The sequence below is a fragment of the Neopelma chrysocephalum genome, unplaced genomic scaffold (genome assembly GCF_003984885.1).
Source record: "Neopelma chrysocephalum unplaced genomic scaffold, ASM398488v2 Primary Assembly neopelma1_23b, whole genome shotgun sequence".
NCBI lineage: Eukaryota > Metazoa > Chordata > Aves > Passeriformes > Pipridae > Neopelma > Neopelma chrysocephalum.
Genome location: NW_020897692.1, coordinates 5,858,668 through 5,877,681, shown reverse-complemented (window position 1 = coordinate 5,877,681; position 19,014 = coordinate 5,858,668). Strand labels below are relative to the sequence as shown.

Here is a 19,014-nt window from a genome sequence, read left to right as displayed (position 1 = left end):
GCTGAGCACCTGCCTGTCCATTGGAAGTGGTGAATGAACTCCTTGTTTCGCTTTCCCTTTGTGTGGGGTTTTTGCCTTGCCTATTAAGCTGCCTTTCTCTCAACCCACAAAGTTTTTCACTTTTACCATTTCAATTCCCTTCTCTATCTCACCGGGAGGGAGTGAGCCAGCAGCTACATGGAGCTGAGGTGCCAGCTGGTGTTAAATCATGAAACAGATGCTCCTCACATAGCATCTCCAAGTATGAAAGTGTTACTTATTAAAAAGAAAAAAATGCTGGTTGAATAATGCTCAGATTTACATCAGCTGATTAACCAGCTGGAAAATAAGGGAGCAAGCCTGGCCTGGGATCACTCCTCAAACTAGAGGACAAAACGTTTACAAAAAATATCCCCTTCAAGGGGCTTTCAGGCATTTCACATAAAAAGTGAGAAAAAAGCAGGAAGATCCAAAGTCAAGTCTTTGGGTTGTTCTAGCCATACATGCAAGTTACCAGGAACTATATACACTTGCTCTGAAGCTTGTCACTTCATATGCTGGAGGATGTTCCTTCTGTTTTCTTGCATATCATAAAGCTAAAGCTGTGCTCGGTATAATTTATATTCTTCTTAATTTCATATAAGAATAGAAATTGCATGTTTTGCTAGTCACAGAGGCTTGTAAAATAATGAAGTGGATAACTATAGCTGCCCTGGGCTTCTCCTTGTTACCAGACATTGCCCTTTTACTTAGATTGTGCCCTGCCTCTTCATTGCAACCCCCTGGTCCCTGTTGAGCTGCCCTAAGAGACTGCCACATTTGACTGCAGCTTCCCAACAGGAACAGGGGCTAACCATGCATACAAGGCAAAGGTACAATGGTGGAATCAACAACATTGGCACAGAAATCAGCACAGAGGGCCTCCTGCAATCAGCACTTAAATGAACTCGGACTGGGACTCAGATGTCTGTGAGTAGTCAGCACATTCTTTTTTTTATGTTTTTTTTTGTATGAAGTCATGCAAAAACACAATATAGGAATCAATTAAATGACTTTCTCACTCCACTAATGGCTTGCATTGACCAAATGCAGCTTTACCTGAGGCTATAAAGTACCTTCCCATCTGGCTGGACCCGCAGCATGACATTGTCTGTGGTGGTGTCGTGGATGAAGGAACGCTTGGAGTGAACAAAAAACATGTCAGGAACCCAGATCTTCTTCACCAGTCTGCCGTCAAAGGTCATGCTTTGGTTGTTGGTGCTGGGGAAGGACAGCCTCTCATCTTTCCAGTAGTGCCTCAGATAAAGCGTCATGGTGAAGTCCTGCAACAAAGAGGCTTGTGTCAAAACTTATACCTTATCAGCATAGTAGTGATTGCTTCTTTCTGGGACAAACAGTGAACTGGAAACCACTGTTCTTGAAGGCACATCCACTCCTCAACTGCAAGGGACATGACTGACTGCAGCTTGTTTATTCCTCAGGTCAGACAGACTTATGGGGTTCAGAAATCAGAGACCATCCAGGTGGCAAATCCACCTCTGAATTGCAAATGTTGCATTTTAGTGTCTGAGAGCCACTCCAGGGGCAAAAATGAAGACATGTCAAGGCAGCAGTGGGTGTGGAGTGCTGCTGACTGCCTAATTCCCCAACCATGAGATGCTGTGTTCCTGGAACAGGGAAGAAGCATTTGCTGCCTGCACTGCCATCTCTGCTGCTCCAGCAACTGCCTTACCACAGGCAGCTGGAAGAATGTGCTGCAGTGGGACTTCTTCCTCCAACCTTGACTCTAAAGTCTTTTTGACTTGATATTTGACCAAAATGTTTTGGGTTCTTTTTGTTCTTTCTCCCCATGTATTGTACTCTTAGATCTGAGGCATGCTCCTTGTCTTTGAGCTCTATTGTATTTGGAGTCAGACCCCAGAGATACATACACTTGGGTTTGCCTTTTCCCTTGTTTCAAAGGAAGCTGTCACATATCTGAAGATAAGATCACAGAGTTGTTTATAAATATGGTCTTTTTGAGTGTAGTGTAATATGTTGCCCATAAAGTGGGGGAAGTGTCTGTCTGAGCAGTCTGCCCTAGTGTCTGGAGTAGAGGAGGTCAGATGGGTTTGGGGTGGAGTATTTTGACATTTGATTTTTTTTTTCACAGCACTTTCCAAACATTTTGAACTATGGGGAGTTCTGCTGTCTTTTTTTCAATAGAAGTGATTTTTTCTTGCAGCCTATGCTATTATTATTACACTAGAGGCCAATATAAATCTTGGAAACACTTTACATTATATCCAACTGAAACTCCCAAAGCCACTGATCATGTATTATCTTCTTTTTCATTGGATTCACTCTCTAGCATTTGGCAACAACTTTTCCCTGTTTAATTTAAAGATGTTTGGTCTGGGAAAGAAGTTTAAAGATGTTTGATCTGGGAAACCTTTTACCTTGTCTCTTGTGTGTTAATGTGTCCTTTAAACAACAATAAATTGACAGATACTTGTTCTTTACTGAGAAGCTAATGCCTCACTTTTTTGCATAAATTTGTAATTATGGTTGCTGTGGAAAAATCTGGTATTGTCAGCCTTCATTAGGAATGATTTATTAATACTAGTTTTAGGCTATTAAAGTGGGAACCACAATATTTTATAACACATCATCTGAAAATCCCTCAAGCAACAACCATATATCTCCCTTCTTCTTTTGATCCAGTTCTCAGCAACATTATTAGCTCTTCCTGTTATGTTTGTAAATGAATTTCCAAAGCTGAGTGACACTCTGTTTTTTCCTTCTTGTTGTCTTTCATTCAGATAATACAGCTGCCCCACACAACATGCAAAAGCTCTGTAATTTCAAGATCATTAGCCTATAATAATATATAGATTATCTATAATAATAGATATTTATATAATTTTAAATTAGTTAGGAAAAAAATCTGACATCCTAATGAAGTTTTATAATATCCTCTATTATTTTATCACTTTTTTGTAAATAGTCAGAAAGTAACAGAAAAAAAAGAAAAAATGATGTAACTAACTTCTCAAGCTTAAACTTAGTACAGAATAGATAACTGTCCCTGATGTCTCTTCATTTAAAAAGCAAGCAATGATCTTGCAAAGTACCATGGCTTTTTTTTTCTATAAAGCTGCACGAGCAGAAAAGAATTGATTCTGACAATATAAAGTCTTCTCCATCATTATTTTGCAAACAGCCAAAATTGATCCTGAATGGAATTTTTTTAACCCAAGGCCATACAGTTTTGCTGAGCGTTGCAACATGATGTTAGAGGAGGAGCAGGGGCAGTATTCAAAAGCCATGAGAACTAATACAAAATAATAATGTTTGTTTAAAAAAAAAAAAAAAAAAAAAAAAAGAAAAGGTTTGTGGTTTGGGTTTTGTTTGGTTTGGGTTTTTTTTACCTCAAAATTTTCAGCACTAAGTTCTTTCCCTTTAATTTCAAGTCCCTAAGCTTTTCAGGCACTCTCTGGCCACCTTCACAAGCTTTCTCCTCAGCCAGGTGGGCTGAACCCATCCGAGGAGAGGTGAAAGCTCAAAATTTCCGTGGCTATCTGTCGGGGTGCCAAGAGCACCAGAGACTGGGGGGTCAACTGGACGGGTCCCCAGCACTAGGGAGAATGCTCACCCCTGATGTGTTGTAATCTTGCTGAGAGCAAGTGATGGGATGATATCCCAGCCCACTCAAAAGCTGAAACAGTTGCAGTGAGAGGAGCTGGTCTGCAACCAGTGTGGCTGATGGATAGCAACTGTGCTGCTACACGGACATGTTCCTGGCTTAGACATGGGAGATCAGGTGCAGGCTCTTTAACTCTCTGTCTGTTAATTAGGAACACAGAGAATCTGGGGCTTTCCGAGGAACCTTCAGAGCTATTTGGTACATCTGTTGAAAGATCAAAACATTTTTAAAAGTATTCTGTATTGGGGAGTGATTTTTTTTCTCTGTCAAAGCAAAAGCTGAGCTACTGAGAGACTCTGGGGATCATAGAATGGTTTGGGTTCGAGAAGTGACCTAAAGATCACCTAGTTCCAACTCTCCAGCCATAGACAGGGACATGTTCCACTAGATCAGGTTGCTCAAAGCCACATCCAGCCTGGCCTTGAACACTTCCAGGGATGGGGCATCCACAACTTCTCTGGGCAACCTGTTCCAGTGCCTCACTACCCTCTGAGTAAATTTCTTCCTTATATCTGCTCAAAACCTACCCTTTTTCTGTTTAAAGCTATTTCCACTTGTCCTTGGAGCTCTCTGGCCCCTGACCACCTCAGAACATGGCCAAAGTGAGACTATATCTACAGTACATAAAAATGCCTTAAAGCTAACACACTAATTTATCTCTTCAGAGCTTTTAACCGTGTTATCATTTTTTAAGAAAATATAAAAACCCAAATCCTTTGAGACAGTCTTAGCAGTGTTGTATCATTTTGTCCTAGAGAAAAGAAAGTGTCAGATTTCTTCCTTCTGCTTCAAGGGACATGAAATGGTAGCATGAGGTCAATAGAAGTCATTGTCAGAAGATTCAGATCAAGCCTGAATCTGCCTCCTGGAGGCTGTGGAATGTTTGTCTTTGGAGGTATTCAAACCCCGTGGAGACAAACCCAGGTAGCCCACTGTAGCTGGCCCTACTCTCAGCACAGGTTTGGTCTCCAGAGGTCCCATCTGTGACTCTTACCATGTCCACCTCAGAAATACTGTCCAGGCTTTCAACTTGGACATCCACCCCAACAGGAATTGCAGGGCCTGAGGGGAAAAAAATTCAAAGTTGACAAAGTACACATCTAGTGAGACAAAGTAATCCCTTGGCTTTAGTATCTTAGAGATAGAAATAGATGCTTGGTCTGAAATACAAACAACAGTAAATGAATTGAAATTAAAAACCATTGGAATTAATAAAAAAAGCCCCTAATAACAATTAAAGTCAGTAATGAGACTGACCTATTAATGACTTTTTCTTTTTATTGTGTCATCCTACATGTGTCCCTTCAAAATTTAAGAGCCATTTTAATTGCTTTTAGCTCTAGTGCTTGGGTCCAGAACTGGCGAGACAGATGCCTGGTGGCACATCTATTCTGAGGGAAAGCAGCGGCAGCACGACTAAGGAAATGTGTGACAGTTACTCCAATTTTTTCCCTCACTTCTACCCCCCCTTGTAGGCTAATACATCCGTGAGAGCTACTCTGTGTATTTGATTCAGTGCCCAGCTGTGGAAAAGATAGGGTGACAAAAGGGGACGCATTGCAGGGCACAGGCATGTGCCACTGAGCCTGGGGTTCCCAAGGGGAAGGATCCAACTGTGACCCCCCGTAACAGGGATTTTGATCTTTTTTCCCTCCTCAAAGCTTTGACTAGTCCCTCCTATACCTCTGGCAATTACAGTAGAGGAGAGCTGTCAAGACAAATAATGCCCACATTAGCAAACTGCTGTGAAACTGAAACGTTTTTAAATTAATTGAACATGCTGGCATTTGGTATATTGAGCATTTAGCAATAAAATCTTCTTTCATCAGAGTATATAATGGTATCCTGGATTTGAATGACCATCTGTCAGCCAGAAAGGGTAGATAAATTACAACATTCTCTAATCCGACGGGCTGAAAAGAAAACGTGTTCTCCTTCATCCATTTCCCTGAAAGCTTAGGTTGGTCTCACCATAGCCACAAAACTGTAAGCAAGCATTAACACGGGGCAGTCAAAATGGTTTTTTTGGGTTACAAATGAAACGGCCAGTCAATAGGTGTGGTACGTCATTTGATTATGCACACACATCATGCATTTCTGCATCATCCAGAGATAAACATGAGGTGTATTTGCAGATTTTTATCAGAGGAAAGTGTCAGTCCTGAATACCAGGAATATTATATTGTAATCATATTTCCATGCCTTTGACTATGCTTTGACTCATCCAGAAGGCTATTTCTCTGCACCCTATCCCCCTTAGCATATCATGAATCCACAACCCAAAATAACAGAAATTAGAGGCAGAAAAGTCTCTGCTTGCCAATCTGCTTCTTAACCTCAGTACATGTTACAGTACAAAGAAGTGACAGTGTAAAACAGAAACGGTGACAAATGTGCATGCTTCATACCTCCAAAACCTGGTCTCATGCTGAAGTCATGGTCATCTATTCGCAGCAGCTGCTCTGACTTCGTCAGGGGAGATTTGGTGATGTCAGGGCTTCGTTTTAAGATTGGGCTACCAGGAGGAGAGAAGCACAGCTATGAGCTCTGAGCAGATCCTGCGAGAAGTATGCACTCGTTTCATTCCATTACCCCTTAGAACTTTTAGAATATTTACTCCTTAGACCACAACCATGCGACTGCTTGCAGTGGTTGGCAGCGTCATTAAACAGTGATTCCTGCACTCAGCATGTAGCTTAGGCACCTGTGTGAATTCTGGCACTGAGAAAACATTTGTTTGGTGACTTTTTGTCTGTAAAATTATCTCTGCTTACAAAACTTTGCAGACAGTCATTCAAAAGTGTGGGCTGGAGGAACAGTATGTATGGATAAGTGGGGAAATAGAAATGGGGGAGAGGCATTGCTGACATGTGATGGAGTGTGAGGCTAGGAATTAGGGAAACAATATATCAAATAAGCTACTGGCTGTTGCCCAGGAACAAAATGGAGACAATCTGGGAACCAGGCCAGGAGGCAGGCCATCCTGTAACTTGGGATAAAATTATTAGCTCCTGCCCCAGATTTCTATCAAGGATAAAAAGGAGCATTAAAGACCTGGGAGGTTTCTGAGCATTTAAGAGCCTAGGAGGGTCATTTCAGAAGCTTTTGGAGTTGCACCAAATGCTGGAGAGGATGCTCTGTTCCCCCTCCACATCCAAGGTGCAAACTGCTGTTCAGAGCTCCAGTGCTTTGGCTGGGATGATGGTGGCAGCAGCTCCTTGGTTGCTCCCTTGTGTAGGCGAAGCCTTTGCTGGCCTCAGAGCCAGCTGCACACCAGCTGCTCTGGTGGCAGGAGGGCTCAAAAACAGGAGGAAAGGTTTTGCTGGTTCTTGATTTTAGAAAAGATGGCACACTCAGAGAGACACTTGTCTGAATATACACAAGACAAGTGAGGAACAGATTAAAGGAAAGCAGGTCATCAGAGAAACTTGATGGGGAATATATTCCTGAGATAAAGCTTCTCTTAAATGAGACTGTTTAGCCATGCTGTAACTCACGGGCAGTTGTACCACAAGAAGCCAATACAACAATCTCCTAAGAGAGGCCAGCAGTGTTATCAGTAACTCCTCTCTCAAACCCAGAGCTTTATCTATGAAACATCTTGGAAAGATTCTCGGTCTCAGTTCCATAATTTCTAGGAGAAGTGAGTTGTCTACCTTCACCAGTGAGTTCTAGTCATGAATCATCCCTCAGGCATTTTAAAATGTGGACCCTGCTCCTTCTTTAGATTTAATTCAGCCTCTGAAAGACTTGTGAGTTTACATGGGGAAAGGTTTATGCCTGTCTGAGATGGGGAAACAAAGTTAGCAGGCTACTGAGGAAGCCAACATTTGTGAGCAGGTTTGACTGTGCTCAGAAAGGTGCTTTCTCCCTGGCAGTGGCAGTGGGAAGGACAAGTGGAGAGCCTGTGGAGTGGGCTCAACTCTGCAGAACAGATTCTTGGAGGGAAAGTGCCTGCTCACACAGCATGGGCAACACAAACTGCATATCAGTGCCACATGAAGCCCAAAGGGATATGGCAAATGGTCGTAGCATCACACCTCACCTACATAAGGGTGTCAGGCAACAGGACTTTCTCTGGGGCCTGCTGGATCCTACTAATGCCATGACTCCTACCTAAAGACAACTGGCATGTTCAAGTGGTGGCCCCTTCCCCTGCCACAGCCTCAGCCCAGCCATGGGGATGTGGCTGGCAGGGCTAGGCCAGCAGCAACCACCCAAGGTTTTGCTTACCTGCCTTGCTTGTGCGCCTCGCCATGGGCTTCCCGTCTCTGCCGCTGCGGCCGGCTGCACACAAACAATAGGAAAAGGGAAAGCTGAGACAGGTGGACATAGACAGACAGGTGACGATGTTAGGAGGGAAGCACCAGATCCCTGCAGCATTACCTTCTGAGACAGGCATGAAATGGTGCTTACCTTTTTTTTTTAACCTTTTCACCAAAGTCCGGTGCCAGACTGGGCATGGCAGAAGGTGGGGAATATGGGCATGCAGGGGACTTGCAGCTGGGACAGGGCAAAAGGAGCGGACTGATGATTTTTGTAAGGTTGGATGCCCCTGCTTTTGACTGCTTGGAAAAAGACCAGGCAGGAATACCTCCCACCTCCCCAGCCTTGCCTGGCATCGTCAGGGGCTTTGGGGAGAGGCCGTGCTGCCCAGGGGCCTCTGCCAGAGGGGGTACAGCCATTACAACTACACACCAGAGGCAACTGGGTGTGTTCATGAGAAGAAAATCTTTCCAAAGTATTCTACAGGGAAAAAAAATTAAAAAACTGTGAAAATATTTGTTTCTGATTTCATACTGTCTTCCAGCTGGCTGTCAAGAAAGGTTCTCTTGGGTCTTTGGGCCATATTTTATTTAATCATTAAAGGTAAGAATATGCTTTTGGCAATGTAAGTGTTTTTGGCTAGCTTGAGCAAAAGTAACATTTCAAACATTTAACACTTCTAACTCATCTTTAATTAAAAATGAAAAAATTAGCTTCTCTCTGTAACAAACACTAACTGTAATCAACTCTACTAATGAGGCTTTTTACCCATTAGCATACATCTCAAATCCCTTTGTAGAAATTTACAGCAGCAAAACTCCTTTTGCAGTAATGGGTGTCACCACCTGAGCACCATCTTCCCTTTGGTGAGCAGTGGAGGAACCTCAGGCCTTGCGGGAGAGTTCCTCCCTGGGCTGGAAATACTCTGAAAACCAATAGTATCAGAGGGTGGTTCATCCTTCTGCTGCCACAGACAAGCAGATAGCCAGGCTAGGGGTGGGCATGCAGGGCTGTATCACTGATTTACCCTGAAGTAAAGCATTGGCTGTGGGATTGTTTTTTCCGGAATCTGCTCTATGACTTCCGGAGCTGGGAATAAGCCCATAGGCAGACCACTGTCTGGGAGAGCCTTGGACCATGCAGCACCATTTTCATTAGAGAGAGTAGCTTCTTTGGCACTGCTTGGACCTGGGCAACACACAGAAAAACACTTGCAAATGCAAAATGCACTTTCTGCAGTCTTCTGCCTTGGGCTGCTGCTGATACGTCTCGCTACTGCCTGTGTCTCATCTGCTGGTTATCAGGAAGTAATTTCTCATGTTTTGGGCATAAGCAGATTCTGGCAACAAGCTGACCGATTTACATGACTTTAAAGTGCCCTAGTAAACTCTTGGCTGTTCAGGAGTAATTCTGCTATTCAAACAAGGATGAAGCAGGCCATGTTCTTGCAATTTCTAATTTTCATTTCCTTTGTAGAGCTTATCTAATGCTTCATGATGGCCCCGGCCCTATCCTGCCTGTTGAGGGAGACTTCAAGGCATGGCCATCAAGGATTCATGGCCAAATCCTCCCTGTCCTCAGCACTCAGCAACCCTGGGTGGTTCCTTTTATTTCCTTCAGGTGTTTCTCACCACCTCTAAACTGAACTTTATTTCCTTGTCAAAAACAAGCATAAAATGTCCACTGTACTCCAGCCACTGCAGAGTACTGTGTTCATTTGAGCTTTGGTTCAGGTACTTCACTTCTTTTTACCAGTCCCATTCCACTTGTCACAGCTCTGGGGTTACGAGCCTCTCTTACTTTCCTGCCTCCTCCTGTGGCAGCAAAACATTTTTACCTGTTACCCAGTTACCGCAATTTGAAGTCCCATTTATTTCTACTCAATAAATAGCTTTTCTGGTCTGGTTCCTAGGGAGTGCTCTGCTGGCTAAGTGATCAATGACAGCTCCATCATGGGCCCCCATTACTCTGCCCATTTGGGCTGTAAATCAATGGAAAGCTGCTCTGGCTCCCCCTCACATGTCTGCTGTCTCTGGGTGTTTGTGGTAGACATTGGCACTTGGGAGATTCAGCCCAGACATTGCTCACAGATTGCTCAGCATAGCCCTTTGCCACTGTGGCCACGCACTGTCAGTGTTGCTCCTGCCTTTGCTTGGGTGACAGGCTGTCTTTAAACTAAACAATAACTCCTGAGGTAAAATATACTGCATAATGAACAACTTCTTTTTTTTCCAAATGTCAATATTTATCTCCTGTTACAGTGCCAAAAGGCGTTTCATGTCTCATGAAGATCACAGAGACACTTTGTGAAAAAGCAGCAACTGGAACAGGGTGACATTTATTCACAGTGCTCCCTGAGCATTGCTAGAGAAGCTCTCAGGCTGCCATTGGCTGCTGAGGTGATACAAGCGCTTCAAAGTCATTGTACTCCCTCCGATCTACCCACTGCTTCAAGAGATCTTGAGATGCCTCTGCCTCAAAGGCTAAGTCTTGCTGGGGCTGGGAGGCAATGAGGCAACTGAAGCTTAGGATAGCTAGGGAAAAAAATCAGCAGATCCAGTTTTTGATCACTATTGCTATAGACACAAGGCAAAAAGCAGTTATTATTATTATTTGCATTTTAAAGCACGAGATTTCCTATGGCTCTTATAGTGACTCCAACACAGCAAAAAGGGTAGCAAGATTAGGGATAACAGTGTCTGATTTTCAGAAGAAACAGTCCAACCATGACATCTGAAGGTCCCAGCAGGCATTTCCAAATGCCCAGCTTCGCAGGATTTGTGCCAGAGGAGCATCATGTCCACACTTGCAGTGTGCGCCAGAAAACCCATAGTATTCTTCAACTTTGAAATAAGAGCTTTTGGAAGCAACCAAAACAAATGTGAGAAAAGTCATTGCCCATTGTAGCATTTTAATTTGTAATTACTTATGCAGCACACATTTCCCACCTATAAATGGGAGGCAATATACCTGTAGTAGACAGTGACCTATTTCACACTCTTAGTAGAATAATCTAATTAGGATTTGAGAACATTTCTTCCTTGAGGAGTTAAATCAAGATACAATTTCTGTTCAGGAGAAAGCAAGCCCAATGTATTTTCCTTGAGAGTAAAGTGAAAGTTGCTGAAGTAATACAACCAGATTCACTCAGTCTTTCCTGGGTCCAAGGGCTGACATCCTTGAGGAGCAGTGCTGATGGGTTTGGTAGACTGGGCTAATACTAATGTTGTTATTATTATCAGATTTCATTAAAATCTGGGGCAGTCTGCTCTCTCCCTCCCTTCTGGTGTTCTTAGGTCTGCATGAAGGATAGCAGATCAGATTCTGTCTCAGGAAGTATTGTTGAGATGCGGCTATTGCATAATCTTTATCCCTTTATTTACTTGTGTCATTAGCAATATTTTGGCAGGGGGCTGTAGCTGCAACTCCCTTGAGTGGAGGTGCCTGCCACCACAGAAAGCCTGGCAGCCAGCAGCTGGGGCTGAATCTCCCAGGGGGCCCATTTCCTTTCTGCTTATCTCAAGCTTGGGAGATGCCACCACCCCTTCTTTGGTGCAGAGACTGTGGAATCCCCATCATCATCATCCTCTGAGACCACCATATGCTTAATTTTGTCAGGTATGAGCTCTGTAGCTCACTCTGTGCTGCGGTGCAACTGATCCATGGCCTCTCCTACCACTGACACAAAGCAACAGGGAGTGTGGAGCTTGCAGAGCTAGTTTTCAGCAGGACTTTTACCTGGAAAGTAATGAAAGTGGTGAAAACTCCCTCCTCCCTTTCAGCTGTGCCATGGTGCTCAGCTCTGGGCTCCCCATCTCTGGGTGGACAGGGATGGACAGCTTGTGTGGTGCCTCCTGTCCTTCACCTGCTGTGCTTCACAGCCCACATGCCATGCTGAGCAGGGGAATGCCAGGAGCTGTGTTCTCCTTGGTTTTCCCATCAAATTATGTCAGGGCAAGGCAGAAGAGGGCAGTGGAGGCAGCACAAGTCCATGCAGGGAACAAAGTCTTGGTGGGGAGGACCTGGGATTGGCGAAGATGTATTGTTACTAATAAAGAGCTGTGAGAAGTTTAAATGTCTTATTAAATACCTATACCTACATATTTGACTAGGTTTTGTTTCTCCCTCTGTTTTATGAGCAGTTATTGGCTTGGGTTCATACCACATCAACACCATGTTAAAGGCAGAAACCAGGCAGGGGATGCCTTGACTTCACGAATTAATTGGGAAGACCTTCTCTGCAATCAGGAGATGCTGATAGACAGGTGGTGCAGCAGGTCCAGGTGAAGACTGAGAAGCAGTCCAGAGCCCAGAGAAATGTTTTGCAGGAGGGGGAGAAGTGAGGTAACTAAATGGGAAGAAAAACCACACAGCATCTGAGGGAGGAAAGAGCAAACTTGCCATAGGTGGAAGCTGCTTTTACCCAGTGACATGCACTGCATCAGACATGATCCACTGTGCTACACATTATTTCCCAGGGATAATGTAAGATAGAAACCCACTAATTTGTACTCAAATTGAGAGACTTACAAAGTAGTGAGCTGTATCACAAAATGTATTTTATTTTGGCATTTGTCAAGCCCAACTATGTTGGGTCATATTGTTCTTATGATTAGTAGGTTTAAAGATGGTGAAGAAAGATGACCTATTGCTATTACGGGTTGTTAAAATTATGAAAAGAAATTGGAAAATAACACTATTTTTGATGTTTACATCACAAAGTCTGAGAAGCAATGGGATTTGGAGCTCTTACACCATATTTTTTAGTGATACAGAAAATTCAGTGAGAACTCCATTTTAATCCATTATTACTTGAATATGAGTCAGTCCTGGAATGCAAAATATGCAGAGGCAGGAGACATATATACACCTTTTAAATTTTGCACTTCTTTTGTTTGTCTGGACATAAACACTGGAAAAAGAAAAAATTAAACAAGCCTACACATATTGATTATTCACAGAAATGTCATGCCACCTGAGGTGTCTTGGCACAATATCTGATGTTGCAAAAATGGAAGTGCCCCTCTATGGAAGGAATTGCATCCAGTGGGTGGGTGCTTGTGGGGGTTTTGTATTATATATGTTGAAAGGAAGGGTTGGAGGAAGCAGAATGAGAATGACTGAGGTCGATCCTGCCAGCCGAGGAGGAGGCAGGCGTGGTGCCAGGGCTTAGTTAGACAAGAAAGGGAAATGGACGAAGGGAAGGCGAGAAAAAATAGGGCAATGCAGAACGTGCTGAAAGGTTTCATGTCTATCCCAGTCTTTGAAGAAAAGTTGACTTGTAAACAGATATCAGCACAGTGCAGATCAGAGAAGGAAGTTGGAGTTTTGACATTTGGAAATAAATTGTGACAAACTCCAGTGATCCATTTGTCTGCCCCTCCTCTAGGGAATAATGAGATTATAACGATCACTCAATGTGAATCTTCGCAATAATTGACGTCAATCCAGTCTAACGTCCTGTCTGACAGTGTAACTGGCTGCCTTAGTGTAAGCAGGACGAAAAGTAGATTTGAGTGAGGTTTTTAATATTTCATTACTAAACAGGGGAAATACGGTCGAGATGAAACTGTGACTATGAACATGGTTGAAAGACCATGGTTAAAGTAACTGCCATTAGTTGCTGTTGAGAGACATTAAATAACAGCTCACAGATCTGCTAGTCAATATTTCCAATAATAATGCAGATAACAGAACTATAAAACTTGTGCACAATGGCATGCTTGAAAGAGAAACAGGCATTTGGGGATATAGGAATCCAAAATTCAAAGCAGCCTCAGCATGTTGGGGAAAAGGTCTGATGTTGATAAGATGAATTTCAGTGAAAAAGAATACAAAGAACTGCGTGGAATACTGAGAAATAATTGCACAAATTATGAATGGGGAATAACTAGATAAAAAATACAAATTTGAAACAATTCAGTTCTGCTGTTGAGGCAAGGTTAAGATATATATTGACACAGGACCAGGGATAGATTTGAAGTAAATGGACTGAACAGTAATAAGCCACCAGGCTTTTACCCAGAAGAAAACCAAGTAAGAAACTATTGAACCAGCATTTAAATTGTCCTTGGTGTCACAGGAGAGGAAGGTGATAGCTTTCCACTTCCTTGGAACTCTGAGAAGATACACTGGACAAATTAACTACAAAGATAGTAAAAAACACCAGTATTGGACACCAGATAAATACAATTTATATTGAATAAGAGCAAAAGGCAGTTTGCCTTTTCTTTAAAGGATGTTATGCACTATAGAATCATGGAATCATTAAGGCTGGAAAAGACCTTTAAAATCAAGTCTGACTGTCAATCTAGCACCACCAACATGTTCACCAATAAACCATGTCCTCAAGTGCCATATCCACATGTTTTTTGAACACTTCCGGGGATGCTGACTCCACCACTTCCCTGGGCAGACTGTTCCAATGATTTATAACCCTTTCTGTGGGATTTTTTTTCCCCTGGTATCAAATTCAAACCTCTCCTGGCACAACTTGAGGCCATTTCCTCTTATCCTTTCACTTGTTACCTGAGAAAAGACATTGACACCACCTCACTGCAACCTCTCTTCATGTAGCTGTAGTAATTATAATAGCCTTCTCTAAAAAGCTAATGACCATGTAGACAAGGGTGAACAAGATGATACACTATATCTCAAATTCCAAAAGAGTGTTGACAGGTCCTTCTTGTAAAGCTTCCCAAATGTGAATGGTTGCAAAACAAGAAATGGAGGAATAATGGAGAATTTTCACCACAAATGAAGTTCTTCAGTATAGTCCCATGAAACCTATGATAGGATCACTATTGTTCAATAGCTTTATAAATTATTTTGGATAAAAGAATAATTACTGTAACCAGTATTTACTGAGGATATGTAACTGTTTAAGGTAGTTAAAATCCGAACTATGGATGGGGAATTGCAGCAGAATCTCACAATGCCAAATGACTTCAGAAAAATTCAGTGTTAGTAAATTCAGAAAAGTGTACATTGTTTTCCATTGTGCTTTCACAAACAATGTTAAGATGCTGATGACCTCCAAATCAGCTGTTGCTGCTGAGAAAGGAGGTCTCAGTATCATTGTGGTATTTCTCAGTAAACATCAGCTTAATGCTGCACAGTGCTCAGCAAGAGAAACCGGAGATTAGGCATTATTGGGAATGGAGAAGCAAAACAGAAAGCATTTTGATGCTGTTAGTAACACCAAGGCATGTCTACATCTCACGTATCCAATGTCCAAGGCTGGAAAAAACAGCAGAGGGAGAGAAGAGATCTTGGAGGTGGGGAGGTCTTCCAGGCAGCCTGAGCAGGGCTTTCTTAAGTGGGAAAGGAAACAATGGCCAAATGATACAGTGCAAGGATTATATCCTAGTTTTACATAATCAGGAAAAGGTGAACAGGAATCTGTTGCTCAAGACTTTCCACTACACATACCACAGAGAAGATATTTGAAACAAATTACAGAAACACAACATGTTTTCACTCTCACCAAAAGCTGTAGGTGCTAAAAATGCAAGTGAGTTTGGAAGATGACTGAGCATTTAATAGAAGAAAGACAATCACCATTTCAGATATGAACCCAACTCTGGAATGCTAAAATCAATTTATATTCACTCAGGAGGGAGGAAACTACCTTGCAGCATCTTTGAGTTGGGCTGGTTTTGCTTTTTTTTCTTTTTTTTTTTGGCTGTGCTGCACACAGGATTTTGAAGCCTGTTATGTCTTCTCACACCAGCTCATAAAACACATTGCAATAATGGTGGGCCAGAAGACAATGTAGAGCTGCTGATTCTGAGCAAATTACATGGTGGCATTGTTGACTGAAGATTTTACCATTGGTGTCCCTGTAAAGTTGCACAGTACATGGGTTTATGAACGCAGCTTCAGAAGTACCAGTAGAGACTATGTTCTGCCATGAATCCCCTGAAGAAAAGTAGGAAGCTATGTGAAGCATAGACCCAAAGTAAGTTCTAGAAGGGATAAAAAGAACCTGGTGATAATGATGAAAGTAGAAAATATAATTTTCAAAGCATCGTCATTTGCAATGATAAGCAGACAGAGGACAGTTTTGGCTGGGCCAAGAAAAGTTGTCATGCAGGAATGAAGTTACTTGAAAGAACAACGAGGTGGAAAGGCAAATGAGAGAAATAGCAACACAATAATAAAAAATAAATTAATGTATAACAGGATAAAGAGGAGGAGCACTGTTGGACAGAAAAAAAGGTTTTGAAGGAAGCCACAGAGTAATGCGAAGTTAAAAGCAACAGGACTAAACTTGGCAGAGATGTGTAACAAGGGCAAGAGATGTGGCTAGGGGCAGATAAATGAGGCAGGTGAAGCAGAGGGATAAAAAAAAGAGAGAAACAGCTAATTTGAGAAGAGGAGAAACCTTGAATGAGGAAAAGAAAAGGAGTGAAGGAGATGAAGGTAAAAGAAGGAAAGGGAAAGGCAAGTTACCAACAGGAAAGATGGAGATACCAATTGCATTGTCCCGAAGCCCACAGTGGGCCTCTTGTTGCTCTCCTGAGACCCAGCACTGCTGGAGCAAATTCCAGCCACAATGGAAATTGCTGATCTTAGAAAGCAGTGCCTTGGGGGCCACAGGTGGTTGGTGCTCACTGGGTCTGGCTCAATAATGATAACGTGCCTCCACAGGCAATGCTTTCAAACAGGCATTTTACAGGCTTACTCTGCACTCCCAAGATCTGATCTTGCATTAGTAAAATTCATTCATGCAAATGAATGCTATCAGCATCAATCCTGAATGTACAAAAAGAAACTCTAAGACAAGAGAGTAGCATAAGGATTGCTGGAAGGTAAAGGAAGAAATCCTGTTAGGGGTGAATTTATAAGGCCAGAGAAAGCATTAGGAGGCCACGAAGGTAGGAACTGCCCTACATATAAGGGACACCCTCAGTGAAGGTACCAGGATAGCCACGTGTGATTTACAGACCACAGACAGCTTGCACCCAGTGTGGCCAAGGCGCAGAGGAGCTGGCAACAGGGAAGTCCTATCCAAATTCAAGAAAAGCAAGAGAAGGTAACCTTAGTGTAGAAAATGTTCACTATGCTGCCGGGTGGCACCTATCACTTAAGAAGAGTGTCACTAATTGTAATAACATCTGAAAATGTCATAAAGAGGAAGATCTTTAGTCATGAGAGAGACGCTGTGATAACCAGCCCAAGCCTTATTGTAGAGGATGTCGTTCAACTCCAGTGAGAGATAGCTCTTACTGAGAGAAACATGGTTGGGGCACTCTAAAGGAGCAAAAAATTAGTTACTGTTTGGAGACCAGAGGTAAAATTGTTTTAACACAGCCGAGAAGTGGTAGGGATATGACTAAAAATATGAAGTCAGTCTCTTCGCTAAGATTAAACAAACGTGTTCCTTAGCTCTTGTAAAGTGAAATTTCTTCTACTGAGAGCTGTTTGTCTGAAAGGTGGTTTTAATGCTATCCAGGGAGATTTTACTGTTAAAAGAGATTTTTTTCCCCTAGCAGTTAGTTTCTGGCAGAACAGTGTGGCTCAGCTCCAGGTCAGTTCTTTTCCTATAACTCATCCTCTCTAGCAGATTCTGCAACTCTAATTAGCAACACAGGCTTTGGCCCTTTTGTTGGCACAACGATGTTGTGACTTTTAGTGAGCCTTTGCATCATTCTAGTGCCCCCCCCTACAGCCTGGTGGCTTTCCAAGAGCCTGAGCAGTTGGGAAAACAGCAGACAGCCCTTTTGCCAGTGCTCCGGATCTCAACTCCTTCCTGTAGGAGTTTTGGCACTTTGGGTTTAACAGGAGTAAACAGCCTTGCAAACACAGCAGGATTTGCACATGGCTGACTGCAAACTGAGAATAGGTCTGCAAGGTGAGAAAACTTTTATTTTTGTATTGCTGTTCTTTGAAGTGAAATTCCTTTGACATGATTTGTCCTGGAGATTAGCAAAAATAAGTAGTTGAGTCCTTGACTGGCACAGACATTTTTATAGTGAATTACAATATTGGAGGGCTCTGCAGTAAGTCCCATGCAATAAAGCTATCTACTATGCTGCTTTCACTGTGACTTTGAACAAGACTGGTTTGCCATTTTCTTTTCACACTCTGCACTATGTCCCAATGCCTCAGGAGCTTTATTTAAGGAATTATTTGTGACCTTTTTCAAAATTCTTGTCATACTCCTGTCATGCAAACGCAGTCCCCTCAAGACTGTGGTGCACGCATGAACTCTTATGTGGAAAACCATGCCTGTCTGCTCACACTTCTTTAGGGCTCTTGTACCTCATGATAGAATGGCTGCCTTGGGGTACCTGCCAGAAATTGTGACAGAGGTGTCTGACCCTGTGGGGCCTCATTCGCCCCATCCACCATATCAGGAGGAATGCAAAGGCAAAGTGAGTGTGGGCTCAGCTGGATATGAGCAGGTAAAAGATAAGTCCTGGGACTGAAAACTGCACATGCAGTGGTGAGTTTTAATTTGAAAGCAGAGTTCAAAGCAAGTGACTCTCCTTGGAGGAAACTAATACAGAATCCAAAGAAACAAGCTAAAAACCTATGTAAGTCCTCTATCAGTTTTACCATGAGAATCAGGAGTAAAGCTGGACATGTCTTTCAAGGACAGCAGGATGCTGGCAGCACACCCAATGTGGCAGATGTCTACAACAGGTGCCTATGCCACCTGCCAACACTGATGGCTGATGCTGGGCTCTGGCAGTGGGGCATATGGATGGTCTTGTGGCCCTTCTGGACACCCTTCTGGGAGAGCATGGGTGCAAATCAAGCCACCCTGAGCATCCTGTGGTAGTGTGGAGCCAGCCTTTTCCACTTCAAATAGATTTCCCCAGCAATCTCCACCGATGCCTGTGACTCTCTCAGAAGGTAAAGGCTGCAGTGAAGGAACGGAATTCCATCCTGGTCCTTACAACAGGCCTTATGGAGCAAGAGGTAACAGTGTTTGAAGAGGAGTAACAAGTCAATTATTCAAACTTCTCCTTCTGCATAATGGCTATTCAGGGCTGAGTGTTGAAGGGAGGGGAAACAGAGTCAAACCCAAAATGTTCAGGAGCAATGTTCTCTGCAAGCTTTTTGTGGCGTTATAT

General features: G+C 42.9%; 1 protein-coding gene across 1 annotated transcript in view; it reads right to left on the bottom strand.

Moving 5' to 3' along the window:
- Positions 1–19,014, bottom strand: part of LOC113973402 (gamma-aminobutyric acid receptor subunit rho-1) — a 29,145-nt gene that overhangs the window by 7,842 nt on the left and 2,289 nt on the right. Inside the window, exons 2-5 of the mRNA XM_027695459.1 lie at positions 7,898–7,951; positions 6,073–6,179; positions 4,659–4,726; positions 1,078–1,301 (exon numbers count right to left, since the gene is read on the bottom strand). Of these exons, the coding sequence (XP_027551260.1) occupies positions 1,078–1,301; positions 4,659–4,726; positions 6,073–6,179; positions 7,898–7,951 (453 nt within the window). The remainder of the gene's footprint in view (positions 1–1,077; positions 1,302–4,658; positions 4,727–6,072; positions 6,180–7,897; positions 7,952–19,014) is intronic.